The sequence below is a fragment of the Bison bison genome, unplaced genomic scaffold (genome assembly GCF_000754665.1).
Source record: "Bison bison bison isolate TAMUID 2011002044 unplaced genomic scaffold, Bison_UMD1.0 scf7180017864283, whole genome shotgun sequence".
Lineage (NCBI taxonomy): Eukaryota > Metazoa > Chordata > Mammalia > Artiodactyla > Bovidae > Bison > Bison bison.
Window position 1 is genome coordinate 1,565,968 of NW_011494855.1, and position 23,168 is coordinate 1,589,135.

Here is a 23,168-nt window from a genome sequence, read left to right on the forward strand (position 1 = left end):
AGAGTGGAAAAAAAAAAAAAAACTCCAGAAAGAATGAAGAGGCTGAGCCAAAGCGAAAATAACACCCAGTTGTGCATGTGACTAGTGATAAAAGTGTAGTCCAATGCTGTAAAGAACAGTATTGCATAGGAACCTGGAATGTTAGGTCCATGAATCAGAGTAAATTAGAAGTGGTCAAGCAGGTGATCTCAAGAGTGAACATTGACATTTTAAAATCAGTTAACTAAACTGGACTGGCATGGGTGAATTTGACTCAGATGACCATTATATCTACTACTGTGGGAAAGAATCCCTTAGAAGAAATGGAGTAACCCTCCTATTCAACAAAAGAGTCCTAAATGCAGTACTTAGATGCAGTCTCAAAAACAACATAATGATCTATGTTTGTTTCCGGGAAACCATTCAATATCACAGTAATCCAAGTCTATGCCACAACCAGTAGTGCTGAAGAAGCAGAAGTTGAATGGTTCTAAAAGACTTACAAGACCTTCTGGAACTAACACCCAAAAAAGATATCCTTTTCATTGCAGGGTACTGGAATGCAAACATAGGAAGTCAAGAGATACCTGGAGTAACCGGCAAATTTGGCCTTGGTGTACAAAATGAAGCAGGGGAATGCTTAACAGAGGTTTCTGAAGAGAACACACTGGTCATAGCAAACACACTCTTCCAACAACACAAGAAATGACTTCTATACATTGATATCACCAGATGGTCAATACTGAAATCAGATTGATTATATTCTTTGTATTCAAAGATGAAGAAGCTCTATACAGTCAGCAAAAAAAAGACCAGGAGCTGACTGTAGCTTGGATCAGGAACTCCTTATTGCAAAATTCAGACTTAAATTTAAGAAAGTAGGGAAAACCACTAGACCATTCAGGTATGACCCAAATCAAATCCCTTGCGATTATGCAATGGAAGTGACGAATTGATTCAAGGGATTAGATCTGATAGAATTCCTGAAGAACTGTGGATGAAGGTTTGTAACATTGTATAAGAGGCAGTGATAAAACAATCCCCAAGAAGAAGAAATGCGTAAAGGAAAAATGGTTGCCTGAGGGGGCCTTGCAAATAGCTGAAAAAAGAAGAGAAGTGAAAGGCAAAGGAGAAAAGAAAGATATATCCATCTAAATGCAGAGTTCCAAAGAATAGGAAGGAGAGATAAGAAAGCCTTCCTAAGTAAGCAGTGCAAAGAAATAGAGAAAAACAATCGAATGGAGAAGACCAGAGATCTCTTCAAGAAAATTAGAAATACCAAGGGAATATTTCATGCAAAGATGGGCACAATAAAGGACAGAGATGGTATGAGCCTAACAGAAACAGAAGATACGAAGAAGAGCTAGCAGGAATACACAGAAGAACTATAGAAAAAAGATCTTCATGACCCAGATAATCATGATGGTGTGATCACTCATCTAGAGCCAGACATCCTGGTGTGAGAAGTCAAGTGAGCCTTAGGAAGCATCACTACGAACAAAGCTAGTGCAAGTGATGTAATTCCAGCTGAGCTATTTAAAATCTTAAAAGATGATGCTGTGAAAGTGGTGCACCAAATATGCCAGCAAATTTGGAAAACTCAGCAGTGGCCACAGGACTGGAAAAGGTCATTTTTCATTCCAATCCCAAAGAAAGGCAAACTACTGCACCATTGCTATCTTCTCCCAGACTAGCAAAGTACTGCTCAAAATTCTTCAAGCTAGACTTCAACAGTACATGAACCGAGAACCTCCAGATGTTCAAGCTGGTTTTAGAAAAGGCAGAGGAACCAGAGAACAAATTGCCAACATCCGTTGGATCAGAGAAAAAGCAAGAGAATTACAGGAAAAAAAAAAAAGCCTATTTCTGCTTATTGACAATGTGAAAGCCTTTGACTGAGTGGATCACAGAAAACTGTGGGAAATTCTTCAAGTAGATGGGAATACCAGACCACCTTACCTGCATCCTGAGAAATGTGTATGCAGGTCAAGAAACAACAGTTAGAAATGGACATGGAACAACAGACTGGTTCCATATTGGGTAAGGAGTACATCAAGGCTGTATATTGTCACCCTGCTTATTTAGCTTATATGCAGAATAAATCATGAGAAATATTGGACTGGATGAAGCACAAGCTGGAACCAAGATTAACAGGACAAATATCAATAATCTCAGATATGCAGATGATACCACCCTTATGGCAGAAAGTGAAGAGGACTAAAGAGCCACTTGATGAAGGTGGAAGAAGAGAGTTAAAAAACTGGCTTAAAACTCAACATTCTCAACATTCAAAAAACTTAGATCATAGTATCCAGTCCCATCTCTTCATGGCAAATAGATGGGGAAACAGTGCAAACAGTGACACACTTTATTTTCTTGGGCTCCAAAATTACTTCACATGGTGACTGCAGCCATGAAATTAAAAGACGCTCCTTGGAGGAACAGTTATGAACAACCTAGACAGCATATTAAAAAAAAGAGGCATTACTTACCAAGAAAGGTCCATATAGTCAAAGCTATGGTTTTTCCAGTGGTCATCTATGGATGTGACAGTTGGTCTATAAAGAAAGCTGAGTGCCAAAGAACTGATGCTTTTGAACTGTGGTGTTGGAGAAGACTTTTGAGAGACCTTTGGAGAGCAAGGAGATCAAACCAGTCAGTTTTAAAGGAAATCAGTCCTGAATATTTATTGGAAGTTTGGATGATGAAGATGAAGCTCCAGTACTTAAGACCATCTGATGCAAAGAACTGACTCACTGGAAAAGACCCTAATGCTGGGAAAGGTTGAAGGTAGGAGGAGAAGAGGATGACAGAGGATGAGATGTTTGGATGACATCACTGACTTGATGGGCATGAGTTTGACCAATTCTGGGAGTTGGTGATGGACCTGGAAGCCTGGCATGCTGCAGTTCATGGGGTCGCAGGCCTGGACACGACTGAGAGACTGAACTGAAAGTATGGGCTATATTCCCTGTATTATAAAATATATCCTTGTTGCTTATTTATTCTATACATATTATTTTATACCTCTTCACCCCCTACTTCTGTCTCCCCCCAACTTTGCTGTTCTCCCCGATAACCACTAGTATGTTCTCTCTGTTAGTCTGTTTCTTTTTTGTTATGTTCATTCATTAGTTTATTTTTTAGATCACTGGTGTGAATGATATCATATGGCATTTTTTTCTCTGTCCGATTTATTTCCCTAAGCATAATATCCTCCAAGTCCATCTGTGTTGCTACAGTGGCAAAATTTTATTCTTTCCTAAGTTTTTTATGGTAGTTTAATTTTTAGGTTTTTTTTTTTTTTTGAGTAATAGCCATACAATTTCCCACTGTAGATGTACTAATATAAATTCCCAACAACAGTGTAGAAGCATTCTTTTTTTCTTTCCATCCTTGCCAGTATTTGTTATCACTGGTCTTTTTGGTGCTAGCCATTCTGGCTCAGACAGTAAAGCATCTGTCTACAATGTGGGAGACCTGGGTTCAATCCCTGGGTTAGAAAGATCTCCTGGAGAAGAAAATGGCAACTCACTCCAATATTCTTGCCTGGAAAATCCCATGGATGGAGGAGCCTGGTAGGCTACAGTCCATGGGGTTGCAGAGTCGGACACAACTGAGCGACTTCACTCACTCACGTTCCATGTGAAACGATATGTCACTGTGGTTTTGATTTGCACTTCTCTGGTGATTAATGGTGTTATGCATCTTTTCATATGCCAGTTGGCCATCTGTATGTCTTCTCTGGAAAAATATCTATGCAGCCCTTCTGTCCCTTCTTAATTGGGTTGTTTGATTCTTGATATTAAGTTGTAGGAGCTGTTTATATATTTTGGACTAACCTCTTAAGAGGGACGTTTATAGCAATACAAGCTTACCTCAGGTAATAAAAAAAAAAAAATCTCAAATAACAACCTGACCTTACACCTAAAGGAAATGGGAAAAGTAGAACAGTGAAACCTTCAGTTAGTAGAAGGAAAGAAAGCATAAAGATCAGAGCAGAAACAAATAAAACTGTGACAAAAACAATTAAAAATTCAAAGAAACTAACAGCTGATTCTTTGAAAAGATAAATAAAATTGATCAACTTTGAGCCAGACTCATCAAGAAAAAGAGAGAGGGCCAAAACTGATAAAATCAGAAGTTAAATGAAGTTAAAACCAACCCTGTGTGTATTTGTCCGCTTAGTGGCTCAGTCACGTCCAACTCTTGCGACCCTATGGACTGTAGCCTACCAGGCTCCTCTGTCCATGGGATTCTCTAAGCAATAATACTGGAGTAGGTTGCCATTTCCTACTCCGGGGATCTTCACAACCCAGGGATCAAGCCCAAGTCTCTAGCATGATCTGCATTGGCAGGAGGATTGTTTTCCACTGAGCTACCTGGGAAGCTGAAAATTCAGAAATACAAAGAATCATAGGAGAATACTACAAGCAACTATATGCCAACAAATGTAGAGGAAACGTACAAATTCTTAGAAAGGTACAACCTCCCAAGGCTGAATCAGAAATAAATAGAAAATATGAACAGACCACTTACAAATGAGAAGCAAATGAATCAATTATTTTAGTGGGAAAATCAACTCTCATTATTAGAAGTAAATCTAGCAGGCAGAAAATCAGATAAAATATAGTTGACCTCAAAATCATCAATCAACAGAATAAAAAGGATGCTTATGCAACACAGCAACAGAATACAGATTCATCTCAAGCTTACATGGAACATTCACCCAAATAGACCACATTCCGGGCCATGAAACACAACTTTAAAAGGATAGAAAACACAGTGTGTGCTCTCAGAGACAGTGGAATGAAGCAAGACATCAGAAACAGAAATTTAGCTGGAAAATTTCAATTTGCTTGGAGAGTTAAAACTTCTAGCACTTCCAAATAAAACATGAGTTGAAGAGCTCTCAAGAGAAATTTTAAAACATTTTGGCCTAAATGAAAATTAAATCAAGACTGTTCAAAATTTGTGGGATGCAGAGAAAGTAGTGTGTAGAGGAACATTTATAGGAATAAATGCATGTATTAGAAAGGAAGAAATGTCTAAAACAGTTATGTAAGCTTCAACTTTAGGCAGTTAGGAAAGGAGAACAAATTAAGGTACACAGAAACATAATAATTAGAGCAGAAATCAATGAAATTGAAAAATAGCGTACTCTTGCCATATGATCCTTGCCATACGCTTCTTGGTATTTACCTAAAGCAGTTGTAAATGTATGCCTACACAAAAACCTATCCATGATTGTTTATAGCAATTTTATTTGTAATGGCAAAACTTTGGAAGCAACCAAAACATCCTTTAGTAGGTGAATGGGTGAATAAATAAAATGATGGATCCAGATGATAGAATCATTTTAGGATAAAAAAATGAGCTATGAAACCATAAATGAGATGGAGGAAATTTAAATGTATATTACCAACTGAAAGAATTGAAAAGGCTACATACTTTGTGATTCAAACTATTTGACATTTTGGAAAATGCAAGACTCATGATAATACAAAAATCAGTGCTTGCCATAGGCAGAGAACAGAGGATTTTTAGGGCAGTGAAATAGTCAATATCATATATAATGATGATTACTTGTCATTGTACATCTGTGCAAATCCACACAATGTACACTGCTGACATTCAACACTGATATAAACTATGGTCTTTGAGTGGTAGTAATGTATCAATGTGTATTCATCAATTGTAATGTACCATTCTAGTTGGGGACATTAATCATGAGGGAGGCTATACATGTATGGGAAAAAAGGATATATAAGAATTCTCTCTACCTTCCTCTCAGTTTTACTATGAATCTATTACTGGTCTAAAATGTAAAATCCATTAAAAATTTTTTTAAATTAACACAAAAGTTTGCACACAGTGGGTGTCACCAAAGATGTTGGTTTAAGGGATTACATGAATAGCAGGCAAACCTTATGCAGTCCTCCCCTCTACTCTGTTTTTCCCTTCTCTTGCTTCCTTTCTTGGCAAGTTGAAGTTAACTTCTACCTGTTTAATAGCAATCACAATTTCATACTTGTTAAGATTTTACATGTATATTTTTATACTTTATCAAAGTTGTTGATTATATGAAATCTGCAGTAGCAAATAATATGCAGACTATTGTGTCTTGTTGAGTTTTTTGTTGTTTAATTAAAATGTTAAAAATCAAATATGAATGAATAGGAATTTTAAATGAAGGATAGTTTTTAATTTTTGACCACTTTTTTTCTATAATTATGCTAGATGTATAGTCTATTAAATAGGTTATAGGTTATTTTTGTGCTGATAGTTGTGAAGACATTCCTGGCCTGTAAGGTAGTTGTGAAGATCTTCCTGGCCCATAAGAGCTGAAAACCAAAGAAATTATACATGAAAGAAAGTCATAAATTTATAGCATTTTAGAAATACTTGAGATTTTTTAACAATAACTGGAAAACAATAAACTTAATTTAGTACTTGAAACTAAGGTAAATAAGGATCCAGGGTAAAATCTGGAAAACAAGACTAAAATTTTCCTGTTGTAATTGTTCATGGTTTGAGTTTCAGTATGAGAATGAACTGAAATGTCCCCCCTTCAGCCTTCACTTCTGCTTGAGAGAGGAAACAATAAATAGGATGAGAGAATTTTTTATTCACAATGAAGAAAAATAAAGACTAAGAAAGGCTTCCCAATGTGCCTCTTAGAAAATGACTAGAATAACCAAAGTAAAAACAAAAATTATGAGTGGTGAGCGAAGATCACTAGAACTCATTAGTTCTCAAAATAAGGAAGAGTGCCAAACAACCAAAAATCCTGAGGAATTTTTGCCATTTCTAATATATATTGAGTTAGATCTATGTATTCTTCCTGGATGCCTGTGGAATTCTTTATTTTTGTAATTGCTGGTAAGCTGGGGGTGAGAAGTGACCTGACCTAGACACTGAGAGACCCGGTATGCCCATTCTGTAGCTCTTGGCCCTTGAGTGAGTAAGTTTCCTCTGAGGCTCAATATATAGGGACAGTAATGTTTGTGAGCACAGACTGAGGTAATACCTGTTAGGTGCTCAGAATTGATTGGCACATAGGCAGTGCTTTCCGGATGTTAGTTATTAGAAGTATTATGATTCCATAGTTTGTTACTATTTTGTATCTAAATCACTATCTTTCTGATAATGGAATCGGCAAGGGAGTTGGATCCTCTAATTTTAAAAAATAATCTTTCCTATTACTTCTAAGGTAATCTTGCTAAAGCAAATGACTTCACACTGGCAACCTCTGTATTACAGAGGATTTTCCATTCCTTTTATAAAAAAAGAAGAATCTGTCACTGTCTGGCATGCTGGCAAAACTCCCCCTGGAATCATAAAAATATATTGAAAAATGTTCCCCCCCATTATTTTCTGAAAGAGTGGAAGAGTTTGTGAAGGATTTTATTTTTTCCTTAAATGTTTGGTAGAATTCACCAATAAAGTCATCTTGGCCTGGGCTTTCCTTTATGAGCATATTTTAAATTATTAATTCAGTGAGGTTTTTTTTTTTTTTTTGCTTGTTAAAAGTCTGTTTGGGTTTCCTGCTTCTTATTAAGTTAGTTTTGGAAATTTGTATCTTTGGGGGAATTTTTCCATTTCATTCAAAATGCCTACTTGTTTGACCCAATGCTGTTCTTATGTGCTTGGTGTGGGTCAGGACCCCGGCTATGGAGGTCTGGCCTGGGCAGGAACCTGGATGACTTCAAGGCACTGTTTGTGTGAGCACCAGGAGTGGTTGCCCCTGCGCTGCTCAGTTGCTGCTTTGGGTCTGAGCTTTTGTCCTTTGTTGCTCTGCCACAGTGTGGAGGTATCATGTCCCTTAGCCCAGTGTGGAGGTGTATCATAAGTGACTACCCTTCTTAGGTTGAAATGCAGGCCAGGGCGGTTGTGAGAAACCAGCCAACCACCCTGCAATCTTACTTCTCCCTCTCTGCCCTGTGTCGGGATCAAGTGAGTTTGTGCATGCTTCTTACAAGCAGGCTTCCCCAGTCCTGCTGTTAGTCCCACTAGCCCTGGAACTAGTGAAGTGGGCTCATCTTCTCAGTGTCAGACTCCAAGGCTGGGTGCTCAGTGTGTGATTTGAACAGCTCATTCCCCAAGGAGGGTCTCCACCTGTGTAACATCTTTTTTCCTCTGAGTCTCCCTCCCAGGGGCACAGGTCCTAACCTGATCCCATCTCTTCCCTTCCTACCTGATTCTGTGTGAATTTTCTCACAGATTTGGTCATGCAGGAGTATTTCTTCAAGTCTCTGATTATTTTCTGGATTGTTCCACATGTAGATGTATTTTTGATGTGTTTTCATGGGGGGAGGTGAGTTCCATGTCCTCCTATTCCACCATCTTGATCTTCTCTGAACTTAAAGCCATGCTTCTGCTCAAAACTCTGCAGTGACTATCCATTTCAGTGACCTTCTTCACATTCTTCAAACATGTCAAATGTGTTCTGGCCTCCTTAAGCATACTTTTACCTTATGTATTTTCTTGTTTGCTTTACTCGAATGTTTTTCTAATATTCTTACTGTATCTTATGTCCTCGTACCAATACTATCTAAGTTCAGCCTATGTGAAAAGCAATTCACTTGTTATATATTTAGTCTTCTATTTCTCTGTTATCTAATTTTACTTATCAGAGAATGTCAGCTTCATGGTATTACAGACTTCTGTTTAGAGAGCAGTTACTGGTCATTTTCAAGATACTAATTTTTTATTGAAAATCCATTGTTTTCTTTTTCTTTTAGTAGTTAAGCAACTACTAGATATTTATTAACCAATTTTACTTACAGCTAAGTGTGTTCATCTGACCATATTTTTGTTGGATTTGTAAGTAAACAGAGTTAATGGCTGCAATTGTTGCTTCAAATACTTAAATGGTAATTTCCCATGGACTGGAATGCATTAGTCATGTGGATCAATTACAGTGTCTTTGCACATGGCTTCCCTGGTGGTTCAGTGATGAAGAATCTGCCTGCAATGCAGGAGACCTGGGTTTCATCCCTGGGTTGGGACGATCCCCTGGAGAATGGAATTGTCTACCCACTCCAGCATTCTTGCCTGGAGAATACCATGGACAGAGGAGCTTGGCAGACTAGAGTCCATGGGATCATAAAGAGTCGTTCATGACTGAGAGACTCACACTTAAGCATGATGAGGAAAGACGGAATTATTTTATTGAGCAGCACTGCTCAACCAGTGTAGACTGCATGCAAGCAAAGTAGACTTCTGTCTTAGTTGAATCGTTGTAAGTTTTATTCTTTTAATGTATTTCACCCTAACTGTGGTGCTGGAGACGACTCTTGTGAGTCCTTTGGACTACAAGGAGATCCAACCAGTCCATCCTAAAGGAGACCAGTCCTGGGTGTTCATTGGAAGGACTGATGCTGAGGCTGAAACTCCAATACTTTGGCCACCTCATGTGAAGAGTTGACTCACTGGAAAGACCCTGATGCATGGAGGGATTGGGGGCAGGAGGAGAAGGGGACGACAGAGGATGAGATGGCTGGATGGCATCACCAACTCGATGCACATGAGTCTGAGTGAACTCCGGGAGTTGGTGATGGACAGGGAGGCCTGGCGTGCTGCGATTCATGGGGTTGCAAAGAGTTGGACACGACTTAGTGACTGAACTGAAGTGAACTGAAGTGAACTAAAGTTTTGTTCTTTTAATGTATTTCACCCTAATTTTTAGATCATCAGTGAAAATATTTAAGTGAAGGAATAAATTGATAGAACCCACTTACAAAATTTCAGAAATTGAAAAATTGCTTTCCTTGGTTAATTTTTTCTTTAGCTGTTTAATAGTAATGGTAGCAGTAAGCTTCCTACCTGTTTCATCATTTTAGTTCAAATGATTTTGCTCTTTAATCATATATAATAAATATTACCAGTTTTTGGTGATCTGTCTATATGATATTGAAGTAGCTTATTTTGATATCCTCTCTTAGAAAATTTTGAATAATGATTGGTTACTGAATTTTATCTTGTGCCTTTCTGCATCCATTTATATGTTTTTACATTTTCTCTCTATTATTTGTGTAATGAGCTTTGTAATACTTAATCATAGTGTTCTTATTATTCTTTGCTTACATTGCTGGATTCTTTTTACTCGTGTTTAGAATTTTTGCATCTGTTCTCAAAGATTAGATTGGGTATGATTTTCTTCTTATTGCCTCATTGGACTGATCAGGGCTTTGAGTACAATGCTGAATATGTTGAATAGGTTGGGTGAGAGATGTTATCCCTTGTTTTTGATCTTATAGAGCTAATGTTTAGTATTTTATTATTACAATATTAAGTTTTTGATGTCATTTATCTAGTATTATTTTGAATATGTTAAGTCAAATAAAACATAATATAGTCATCTTTTTATCTGCAAGAGGTTGGTTTCAGGACCTGCTGCAAGTACCAGAATTTGCAGATGCTCTAGTTATTTACCCTTGGTCCTGTATATCTGTGGTTTTCGCAGTGTGATAGTATAGTACTTTTTTTTACTGAAAAAAAATTCATGTATAAGTGACTCATGTAGTTCATACTTGTGGTGTTCATGTGTCAACTGTATTAAAATTAATCTCATCTATTTATTTTCACTGTTTTTTAGTATAGCTAGTAGAAACTTTTAAGGTATTTTATGGCATACATTACATTCTCTTGGACAGTATTGCTGTAGAGTAGTATTCCAAGGTGGAAATAAGTTATTCCTTAAATGGAGAAGGAAAGTAAGAAGAGCTCACGTTGGTTATTTTATATCCCTATAGATAATTTAGTCATGTTCTAACATTATATTATAAAATGCATAGACAGGTGTAGTTTGATAATTGTTTGGGCATTCATATCACCAGAGATTTCTCAGCACTCATTCATCCCTTGATAAATGTTAATGAGAAAGTCCTAGAGTGCCTAAATAGTTTTATATAGTAATAATATGAAAACAAGTATATTAAATTTACCACTATGTTTTCTAAAATGTAAGTGAACTCATAAGTAGTTTTCTCCCACTTTTTTTTGGTAAAAAGACTAAATAGCAATTCCCTCTTCCTCCCTTATATTCAGCCACTTGTTCTTGTATAAAAAACATGAAAAATCTATTAGTGAATGTGAAAAAAGATGGATTTACAAGCACAAAGGATTTGATAATAAACTCTTTAAGGAACTCTTTTTTCAGCCTAGAACTAATATAACAGAAAAGTTTGCACGCTGGAAACATGTAAGTACAATTATTTTATTATGTTTTTTTATTACTATTTTTATTTCTTTATTTTTTATTATGTTTCTTTGAAATATTGTTGATACTATAGTTATAGTTCATATTATATTAATAATTTCTTTAATTACTTTTAATATCTTCTATTATCTTGTTAATATTCTTGATATTTTTGTGATGTGATAAAAGTCATATAATATAGTATAATTTTTGTGGTATATTAATCACTCCAAAACTAATTTGTGCTTTGTATATATGTTTTCTCTTATTAATTATTGCAAGTAATTATTAACAGTGATATAAAATCTCAGTAGCTGAAAACATAGAGAAATATTTAGTTTGTTAGACTGATAATTGTACATATAGCAAAATATTCACAGAGTGATTTATGCTAAATTTTGTATTGCTTTAAGGACACAGTAAAAATAGAAATAAATTTGTATTTATTGAGTGCCTACTATGTACCGGGCACTGTGCTAGGTATTTTGCATGTGTAGGTAGTTTATTCTTCACAATACTGTAATATAGGTACTTCTACCTCTTTTTTTTATGAATAGGGAAACTAAAGCTCAGAGGGGTCAATTAACTTACTAAAAGCCAGACAGTTAAGTGACATTGCTGGGATTTAACTCAGAGATCTTCTGACCTCAAAATTTGTGCCTTTTTTTATTTTTTAGAGTTTTGCTTTGAACACTAGGTAATTGTAAAAATGAAAACTTGGCATTATGGTATAATTAACTGAAATGAACTTTTTGTGAATTGTAAAGCACTGTTTTTGTATGTAAACTCTTTCGTATTTGCAGTTGTACCTGAGTAGCCTGAGTTACAAATGTTTCTATTACATTAACATAATTAGAAGGAAATGCAAAATGTCCAGACTGCAATTAGTCTGATTTCTGTGTAATTGAAGACATGTGTTCTAGACACAGTAGATATAGTAATGTCCTCAATCCCTTAAATCCCACCAAAGTTTTTCCATTGAATAAAAGGATAGGTTTTAAAAAGCAACTATTACAGATACATAAATAGGAATAATATATATTATAAAGGTTATGTTATTTAATACCTATGAAGATACGTAAAATATACAATTTTGGATCTTTGGAAGTATTTTGAATATTACAAATATTTTGCTAAAATATATTAAAATAAGGAATTTTCTAAAGCTCCTTGATATTAGTGATTCTATTAACCACATCACTACTAATGTCATTTATTAAAAGCTATTCTTTTCTAGTCTTATGTTTTTTTCACTGCTTATGGCTACCATTCATGGACCATTATTCATAGAACATTATTGAAGTTGTCTCCAAAGCTCACTTTCTTTTTTAAATTTATTTTTTTGCTGTGCTGGTTCTTCATTGCCGTGTAGGCTTTTCTCTAATTGCGGTAAACCAGGCTACTCTTGCTTGCAGTGTGTGGGTTTCTCATTGCGATAGCGTCTCTTGTTGGAGAGCATGGGCTCCGGAGTGTGTGGGCTTCTGTAGCTGTGTCATGTGGGATCTTCCTGGATCAGGAATCAAAGCTCTGTCTCCTGCATCGGCATGCAGATTCTTTTACCATGTAGCCACCAAGGAAGCCCAAAGCTCACTTTCTTAAAATAACTGAAGTAATTTTTCTCTGAAAGATTCATCTTTGAATCTATGCCTTTTATATAAAATTGCCATTCCATCTTCTGTTGGTTTCATTTTTAGTCTTTTCTTCAGGTCACTCTGTTGATGTATTATTCTTTTATCATTTTTACTACTCACTCGTCTAGTCTTTATTGACTTGGTTTGTTGGAAACTATAGTGAGAATAATTAATACCCTAGATGCCTAAGACAACCTAGGATCCAGAAAACACTAAAGAAGTTAGGGAGTAGGGAAGGGGAAGGCTTGAGAAAATATCAGCATTTAATAACGGAAGCTCATTAGAAAAATATACTGTGAGCAAAGTAATGGAAAGGGTTAAACAAGAATGGAATTCAGGTTTCAGTAATTAGATAAAGTAATCATTGTCTGAATCTGCTCCTGTTTGGAGATGAAATGTGCTTAGTCTCCTAAGGACTTAGAATTTCTGATATTTATGGTAACCTAAAATGAAAAGAGCCAGAGGAGTGAGTTCAAGACACATTCATTTAGGAAATGATGTGTTTTAAAGCCAAAAGTCCCTATAAACATCCAGAGTTCATGGTGTAAGAATAGACTGTAAATGAGATGCAGAACCAAAAATCAGAAGCCATGATGAAAGAATCTGAAAAAAAAAAAAAAAATGTGTTGACATAGAAGAAATTGAGAATCTAAAGCAATTGCTATGGACATTATTTGTCCCTGGCTTACAGATTTTCATCAGAGGGTGGTTTTTCTCCTGTTACTGAATAGACTAACATAAATATAGAATTTGTTGGTAATTAGATCAAGCTATAGGGACATTTATATATTACTATGGAGGATTTTTTGGAAAGTCTAGATATTATGATGATGAATTTTGCTGGGGCACCCAAAAATATTTGATATCTGCTTTGGCACAGTCAATCCTTTTACTCAAAAGGTTACTTATATTTGGTAAAACTAATACAATATTGTAAAGTTTAAAAATAAAACAAAATTAAAAAAAAAGTTACCAAAGAGAATATATATATATATATATATATAGAGAGAGAGAGAGAGAGAGAGAGAGAGAGAGAGAGAGAAAGTAATAACAAACAAAGCAGTTCCTAACTGAGGCTTTGGTCTAAAATTCAATTGCAATATTTTAGTAACCTGGGCTACACTATGAGATATTTTTTGTTACCTATGCTTTTTTATCTTGAATAGTTATTTTCTATATTGCAAACATGAATTTTAGAAGGGATATAGTGTAAGAGAAAGTCACGCTCATTCTAACCTAAAGGATAAAAATTTGGAGTCAGGGAAAGCAATTTGTCATGTATTTCTTTCAGAGTAGCTTTGTTTGTGACTGAAAGACTACTCTTTCAGAGTAGTGATTCTTTGTGACTGAATGGACTGCAGCACAACAGGCTTCCTGGTCCTTCAACATCTCCTGGAGTTTGCTCAAACTCACGTCCATTGAGTCGGTGATGCCATCCAACCATCACATGCTCTGTCATCCCCTTCCTCTCCTGCCTTCAGTCTTTCCCAGCATCAGGGTTTTTCCAGTGAGTCAGCTCTCCCCATCAGGTGGCCAAAGTATTGGAGCTTTAGCTTCAGCATCAGTCCTTCCAATGAATATTCAGGGTTGATTTCCTTTAGAATCGACTGGTTTGAGCTCCTTGGAGTCCAAAGGACTCTCAAGAGTCTTCTGTAATACAACATTAGAAAGCATCTGTTCTTCGGAGCTCAGCCTTCTTTATGATCCAATTCTCACATCCGTACATGACTACTGGAAAGCCATAGCTTTGACTATTCAGACCTTTGTCGGCAAAGTAACATCACTGCTTTTTAATATGCGGTCTAGGTTTTCATAGCTTTTCTTCCAAGGAGCAATCATCTTTTAATTTTATGGCTACAGTCCCCAACCACAGTGATTTTTTAGCCCAAGAAAATAGAGTCACCACATCCATTATTTCCCCATCCATTTGCCATGAAGTGGAATGGGAGCAGATGGGACAAGAAGATGGGACAAGATGCCTTTTCTTAGTTTTTTGAATGTTGAGTTTTAAGTCAGCTTTTTCACTGTCCTCTTTCACCTTCATCAAGAGGCTCTTTTAGTTCCTTTTTGCATTGTGCCATAAGATGGTGTCATCTGCATATCTGAGATTATTTATATTTCTCCTGGCAATCTTGATTTCAGCTTATGCTTCATTCAGCTTGGCATTTTGCATGATGTACTCTGCATATAAGTTAAATAAACATGGTGACAATATAAGCCTTGATGTACTTCTTTCCCAATTTGGAACCAATTTGTTTTTCCATGTTCAAGTCTAACTGTTGCTTCTTGACCTGCATACAGTGTTTTTTCAGGAGATGGGTAAGGTAGTCTGGTATTCCCATCTCTTGAAGAAATTTCTGCAGTTTGTTGTGATCCCCACAGTCAAAGGCTTTAGCATAGTCAATGAGCAGAAGTAGATTATTTTCTGGAATTCGCTTGCTTTTTCTATGATCCAACAGATGTTGGCAATTTGATCTTTGGTTCCTCTGCCTTTTCTAAATCCAGCTTGTACATTGGGAAGTTCTCAAAACACACACTGTTGAATCCTAGTTTGAAAGATTTTGAGCATTACCTTGTAGCATGTGAAATGAGTGTAATCGTTTGGTAGTTTGAACATTCTTTAGCATTGCCGTTCTTTAAGATTGGAGTGAAAGCTGACCTTTTCTGGTCCTGTGGCTGTTTTCCAAATTTTTTGGCCTATTGACTGCAGCACTTTAACAGGATCATCTTTACAATTTGAAATAGCACAACTGGAATTCCATCACCTTCACTAGCTTTGTTCATAGTGATGCTTCTAAGGCCCATTTGACTTCACACTCTAGAATGCTTGGCTCTAGATGAGTGATCACACCATCGTGGTTATATGGGAAATGAAGATTTTTTTTGTATAGTTCTTCTGTGTATTCTTTCTACCTCTTCTTAATATCTTCTGTTTCTGTTAGGTCCTTACTGTTTCTTTCCTTTATTGTGCCCATCTTTGCATGAAATGTTCCCTTGGTATCACTAATTTTCTTGAAGAGGTCTCTAGTCTTTCCCTTTCTATTATTTTCTCTATTTCTTTGCATTGTTCACTTAAGAAGACTTTCTCATCTGTCCTTGCTATTCTTTTGAACTCTGCATTCAGATGGGTATATCTTTCCTTTTCTGCTTGCCTTTTACTTGTCTTCTTTTTTCAGCTATTTTTAAAGCTCCCTCAGACAACCATTTTGATTTTTTGAATTTCTTCTTCTTGGAGATGGTTTTGATCACTACCTCCTGTACAGTGTTATGAACTGTTTGGTCCATAGTTCTTCAGGCACTCTGTCTATCAGATCTAATCTCTTGAATCTATTTGTCACTTCCACTGTATTATCATAAGGGATTTGATTTAGGCCATACCAGAATGACCTAGTGGTTTTCCCTGCATTCTTCAATATAAGTCTGAATTTTGCTATAAGGAGTTCATGATCTGAGCCACAGTCAACTCTCACTCTTGTTTTTTTGCTGACTGTATAGAGCTTCTCCATCTTTGAGTGCAAAGAATATAATCAGTCTGATTTCAATATTGACCATCTGGTGATGTTCATGTGTAGATTCTTCTCTTGTGTTGCTGGAAGAGTGTTTTTGCTATGTCCGGTGCATTCTCTTGGCAAAACTCTGTTAGCCTTTGCCCTGCTTCATCTTGTACTCAAAGGCCAAACTTAAGGCCTATTACTACAGGTATCTCTTGACTTCCTACTTTTCTATCCCAGTCTCCTATGATGAAAAAGATATATTTTTGGGGGGTGTTACTTCTAAGTTCTCGTAGGTCATCATAGAACCATTCAGCTTCAGGTTCTTTGGCATTAGTGGTTGGGGCATGTACTTGGATTACTGCGATGTTGAATGGTTTGCCTTGGAAATGAACCAAGATCATTCTGTCGTTTTTGAGATTGCACCCAGGTGCTGCATTTTGGACTCTTTTGTTGACTTATGAGGGCTAGTCCATTTCTTCTAAGGGATTCTTGCCCACAGTAGGAGATATAATGGTCATCTGAATTAAATTCACCCATTCCAGTCCATTTTAGTTCATTGATTCCTAAAATGTCATTTTTCACTCTTGCCATGTCCTATTTGACCACTTCCAATTTACCTTGATTCATAGGTTCCTATGCAGTATTGTTCTTTACAGCATTGGGCTTTACTTCCATCATGTCACATTCACAATTGGGCATTGTGTTTTCTTTGGCTCCATCTCTTCATTCTTTCTGGAGCTCTGTCTCCACTCTTCTGCAGTAGCATCTTGGGCACCTACTGACCTGGGGAGTTCATCTTTCAGTGTCATATATTTTTTCCTTTTCATACTATTCATGGCTTTCCCAAGTCAAGAATACTGAAGTGGTTTGCCCTTCCTTTCTCCAGTGGACCACATTTTGTCAGAACTTCCCACCATGACCTGTCCATCTTGGGTGGCCCTACATGGCAAGGCTTTTTGTTTCACTGAGTTAGAGAAGATTGTGATCCATGTAATCAGTTTGATTAGTTTTCTGTGATTGTGGTTTTCATTCTGTCTCTTCTCTGACTGATAAGGTAAGAGGCCTGTGGAAGCTTCCTGATGGGAGGGATGGGCTGTGTGGAGAACTGGGTCTTACTTTGGTGGGCAAGGCCATGCTCAGTAAATCTTTAATTTTTTGCTGATGGGTGGGTTTGTGTTCACTCCATGTAGTTTGGCCTGAGCAACCTCCTTCAAAAGGATTTATACTGGCAAGTCCTACTCAGTCTCTTGTCGGGTCACTGCTCCTTTTTCCTAGGTCCTTTTGTGCACAAGGTTCTGTTTGTGCCTTCCAAGAGTCTGTTTCCTCAGTCCTTTGGAAGTTTTGTAATCAAAATCTCATTTGCCTTCAGAATATAATTCCCCAGATGTTCTCAGTCTCTTTGCCAGATCCCTGGGTTCGGAAATTTCAGTTGTGGGTTTACAACTTTCATAGCAGTGCGAGAACTTCTTTGGTATATTTGTTCTCCAGCTTGTGGGTCACCTGCGTGGCGACTCTGTGGTAGGGCTAATGGCGACCTTCTCCAAGAGGACTTATGCCATACTCTGCCCCTTCCAGGACTGCTGCTACCTTGAGAACCCGTGTGGTAGGCCGCGGCTGACCTGTGCCTCCACAAGAGGCACTCAGATACTCAAAAGCAGGTCTGGCTTAGTCTCTTGTGGAGGTCACTGCTCCTTTCCCTGAATCTTGATTCTTGCAAGGTTTTGCTGCGTCCTTCAAGCAACTTAGTTGCCTCCTTTCCTGTTGCCCTCATAACCTCACATCTGAATCTTCCTTCAGCTGGTTTAGCAATATGTTGTCCCGTAGGAAAGGAGTCACCTAAGAGGTAAGAAACTGTGATGGCCTGGAACCTTTACTGTTAAAACCTCCTGGAAAGGAAGAACATTCTATGTGTTGTGGATCTCTATCTTTGTTGGCAGCCCAACTCCTAGAATCATATTCTAATTTTTTCTTAGGACTTCAGCAACAGTCTCCTGCCTTGAGGCACTGATATTAGAATTTCACACCCTTTATCTTGACTCATCTTCTGGAGAGGGTGCATATGTTCTCCCTAGTTATCAGCAAACAAGGAAAAAGATCAATAGGGCAATCCAATCAGTTTCTCTGGAACAAATTTCTTACTTTGAACCACTTCTAACACAATGAATGTTCACATCTTGTCCTCCTTTATGGCATTATATAGTTCCTGGAAACATAATATAATATAGGAATCATCTATACTAAAGTAAGATTTGCTTTAGAACTGCTAATTTGTTTGAATTCTAGGATACTTTTATTGATTTTCCTTTGCTTCCAAAGATTTATTTTTATCATAACTAATACAGATGAAACTATTACATTTCGTGTTGAATACCATTTCTGTAAAATAAAATAGAGCAAATTATACTCAAATTTAATCCTCCTGTGAACCCTTTCCATTGATCACTGTTAAATACAACACACACATACACACACACACACACACACACCCCTGAGGTTGTTTAATGTAATTTTTAATAGGGTTCAAAAATATAAACTGACTTTTTAATTATATCACATATGCATTCAAAATACATGAAAATCCCAACCATCAATATGTTAATTGTGGTTATTTAAGAGGCTGAATGTTATTATTCCTTTCTTTCTGACAATTTTGTATGTTCTTTTTTCTAATTGAAATCATATTTTATTTATATAATAAATACAAAGTTTTTGCATTGTGGATAAAAACATTTTGTCTCCATTTTTTATAGTATAAGTATAGAAATATTGCTTTCAGGAACCTCTATTTTGTGTTATATTCCACATTAACAATTCTCTTTTTTTAGTTAAACATTCTCTTTAGAGCATTTTTAGGTCCATAGCAAAATTAGCAGAAAGTAAGGAGAGTCTCTATGTACTGCCTGTCCCCACATATGTACAGTATCCATTATCCACATCCCATACCACAGTGGTATATTTGTTACAGTCAATGAACCTACATTGACACAACTTTATAATATTATAAGCCAAAAAAATGCTGAAAGTACTTTTGATCTTTTATTTGTTTAGTTTAACAGTAAATTATACTAAAAAGTATTAAGAAGGTTGATCTTATATCAGATTTAGAAAATATGGAATGGGTCACTTTATTTTATTAAGTGGGTTGTTTAAAAAATTTATGGATAGATACTTCATTTTTGCATTTCATTGTTTTGTGAAAAGACTTTCCTTACACTAGGAACTGACCTTTGTTATCATGAGCTTCTGGGATGTTGTACTAACTCATGTAAGTCTTAAGAAAAAAGCTTTGTAATAACTTCCTCACATCTTCTCTAAGAATTGCTCTTTGTTATTGCCTAATAGTCATTTTCAGGCCCTGTCAGCAAAACAGCTCATTTCAAATGGGTGTTTTTTGAATACTTAGAATGCCCTTTGCACTATAACAAATTCTAAGAACTTAAAAATTGCCATCAAGCAGTTACTATCTGGAACTTTTAGGGACGTGGGGGGAAATAGGAGAAACTTAACTGGCTAGGGACTGATGATATAATATGTAATTGAAAGGTATATACAGACTCAAAGCAAGTTTCATCAGTTGCCTGACTGACGTCTAAGGGTATGATCAGAGGAGTTGGAGTTTTGGGAAATAGTGGCTTTTAGGGTAAGATACAAATACGAGATATTTATCAGAAGAGTCTCTTAAAAGTAGATACTAGGGCTACCAGGAGTTAGGGACAGTTTAAGCTTAATTCACCCTTCTTTTGGGACCCAAAGAAGGAAAAACGATAACTTAAAAGTGAAGCTATAGCTTACTGACTTAACACATAGGCTCTAACTTTATCTTTTTTTTCTTTTTTCAGTGAAGTATTTATTTATTTATATACATAGATTTATTGAAGTAGAGTTGACTTACAATGTTTCAGGTGCACAGCAAGCTGATTCAGTTACACAAATACACATATATTATTTTTGAAATTATTTTCCATCATAAGATTACAAGAGATTGACTATAGTTCCCCTATGCTATATAGTAAATTTTGTTGCTTGTTGTGTATCTATTTTTTAATTAGAAATTTAGCATTCTAGTCATACTACGTCAAACAAGTAGAATCAAAATGTCATAATATTTTAATCAGGCAAAAATTCATAAGTTTTCTAAAATATATATATTATACATATTTATATATATATGTATATGAAGGTTCTTCTACTACACTTGATAAAGACTTAAAAAAGAACATCAAAAAAATGAGATGGAGAAATTTTAGAACATAAACTAATGAAATGGGAGCACTAAATATGAAATAGAAAAAGTGAAACAAACTAGAAAAAAGTGAAAGATCACCATATAGTCCAGTTGTTTTTAAACATGACTGCTCATTAGAAACATATCTGGAACTCTAGAGAAAAAAAAGCAATACCTGAACATTTGTATTTTTCAAAAAATTTCAATATAATTCTGATATGCATCTGGATTTTAAAAATTGATTTCAGGTTTTCCTGTTAGATCCTAGTTTTGGTGATATAGAGTTCTATTATTTTTCTGTTGACCTATCATGATACAATGGTATTTAGCGAGTAATAGTTACATAATCACATTAGTAAAAGATGTTTATCAGTTTTCACAATCAATAGCCAAACAAAGAATAAAAGATAATTACAATTGCAAACCATAAGGGAAACATGATTAACAATATAAATGATTACGTACAATTTGTAGGGGGGTCAAGCAGAGTGATGTGGCAAGTGAAAGTGCATACATGCACATGTTTTCATCCACCCAGTCAGTCTATGTCTTTTGCTTGGTGCATTAATCCATTTTCATTTCAGGTAATTATCGATATGTATGATCCTGTAGCTCAGATGGTAAAGAATCTGCCTGCAATTCAGGAGACCCGGGTTTGATCCCTGGGTCAGGAAGATCCCCTGGAGAAGGAAGTGGCAACCCACTCCAGTACTCTTGCCTGGAGAATTCCATGGACAGAGGAGCCTGGTGGGCTATGGTCCATGGGATCACAAAGAGTCGGACACGACTTTGTGACTAACTTTCACTTTCACTTTCATGATCCTGTTACTGTTTTCTTAATTGTTCTTGGTTTATTTTCTACAGGCTTTTTCCTTCTCATGTGTTTCCTGGCCAGATAAGTTCCTTTAGCATTTGTTGTAAAGCTGATTTGGTGGTGCTGAATTCTCTTAATTTTTGCTTATCTGGAAAGCTTTTGATTTCTCCATCAAATCTGAAGGAGAGTTTTGCTGGGTAGAGTATTTTTTGGTTGTAGGTTCTTCTCTTTCATGATGTTAAATATATCGTGCCATTCCCTTCTGGCTTGTAGAGTTTCTGTTGAGAAATCAGCTGATCAACTGATGGGAGTCCCCTTGTATGTTATTTTTCATTTTCCCCGTGTTGCTTTTAATATTTTATCTCTGTCTTTAATTTTTGTCAGTTTGATTACTATGTGTCTTGGTGTGTTCCTCCTTAGGCTTATCCTTCCTGGGACTCTTTGTGCATCCTGGACTTGGTTGACTATTTCCTTTCCCATGTTAGGTAAATTTCAGCTATTATCTCTTCAAATAATTTCTCAGGTTCTTTCTCACTCTCTTTTCTTTCTGGGACCCAAATGTTCATGTGTTTAATGTTGTCCCAGAGGTCTTAGGCTGTCTTCATTCCTTTTCATTCTTTTTTCTATATTCTGTTCTGTGGCAATGATTTCCACTGTTCTGTCCTCCAGGTCAATTTTCCATTCTTCTGCCTCAGTTATTCTGCTTTGGCTTCCTTCTCATATATTTTTCATCTCTGCTTATTTGTTCTTTATTTCTTCTAGGTCTTTGGTAAAAATTTCTTGCATCTTCTCAATATTTGCCTCCATTCTTTACCCATGATCCTGGATCATCTTCGCTATCATTATTCTGAATTTCTTTTTCTGGAAGGTTGCCTATCTCTACTTCATTTAGTTGTTTTTTAGGGGTTTTATGTTGTTCCTTCATCTGACACATAACTTTCTGCCTTTTCATCATGATTAACTTTCTGGAATATGGATTTTGTTTTAGCTGCTGTGGGATTGTGCTTCTTCTTGCTTCTTCTGTCTTCCCTCTAATACACGAGGCTAAAAGTCTCCTGTAAGCTTCTTGATGGGAAGGACTTGATCTGGGGGGCAGGGCCTTGTTCAGTAAAACTATTATTAGCTGATGGGTGGAGTTGCACTCCCTCCCTGGCAGTTGTTTGGCCTGAGGCAATCCTGGGGTTTTGATGCTATGAAAGTGCTGCACTCAATATGCCAGCAAATTTGGAAAACTCAGCATTGGCCACAGGACTGGAAAAGGTCCGTTTTCATTCCAATCCCAAAGAAAGGCAATGCCAAAAAATGCTCAAACTACCGCACAATTGCACTCATCTCACACGCTAGTAAAGTAATGCTCAAAATTCTCCAAGCCAGGCTTCAGCAATATGTGAACCGTGAACTTCCAGATGTTCAAGCTGGTTTTAGAAAAGGCAGAGGAACCAGAGATCAAATTGCCAACATCATCTGGATCATGGAAAAAGTAAGAGAGTTGCAGAAAAACATTTATTTCTGCTTTATTGACTATGCCAAAGCCTTTGACTGTGTGGATCACAATAAACTGTGGAAAATTCTGAAAGAAATGGGAATACCAGACCACCTGATCTGCCTCTTGAGAAATTTGTATGCAGGTCAAGAAGCAACAGTTAAAACTGGACATGGAACAACAGACTGGTTCCAAATAGGAAAAGGAGTACGTCAAGGCTGTATATTGTCACCCTACTTATTTAACTTACATGCAGAGTACATCATGAGAAATGCTGGACTGGAAGAAACACAAGCTGGAATCAAGATTGCCGGGAGAAATATCAATCACCTCAGATAC

General features: G+C 36.5%; 1 protein-coding gene across 1 annotated transcript in view; it reads left to right on the forward strand.

Annotated features, from left to right (window-relative positions):
* The window catches only part of LRRIQ3 (leucine-rich repeats and IQ motif containing 3), a 199,693-nt gene that overhangs the window by 55,174 nt on the left and 121,351 nt on the right, over nt 1-23,168 (forward strand). Inside the window, exon 5 of the mRNA XM_010849437.1 lies at nt 11,032-11,185. Coding sequence (XP_010847739.1) covers nt 11,032-11,185 — 154 coding nt within the window. The remainder of the gene's footprint in view (nt 1-11,031; nt 11,186-23,168) is intronic.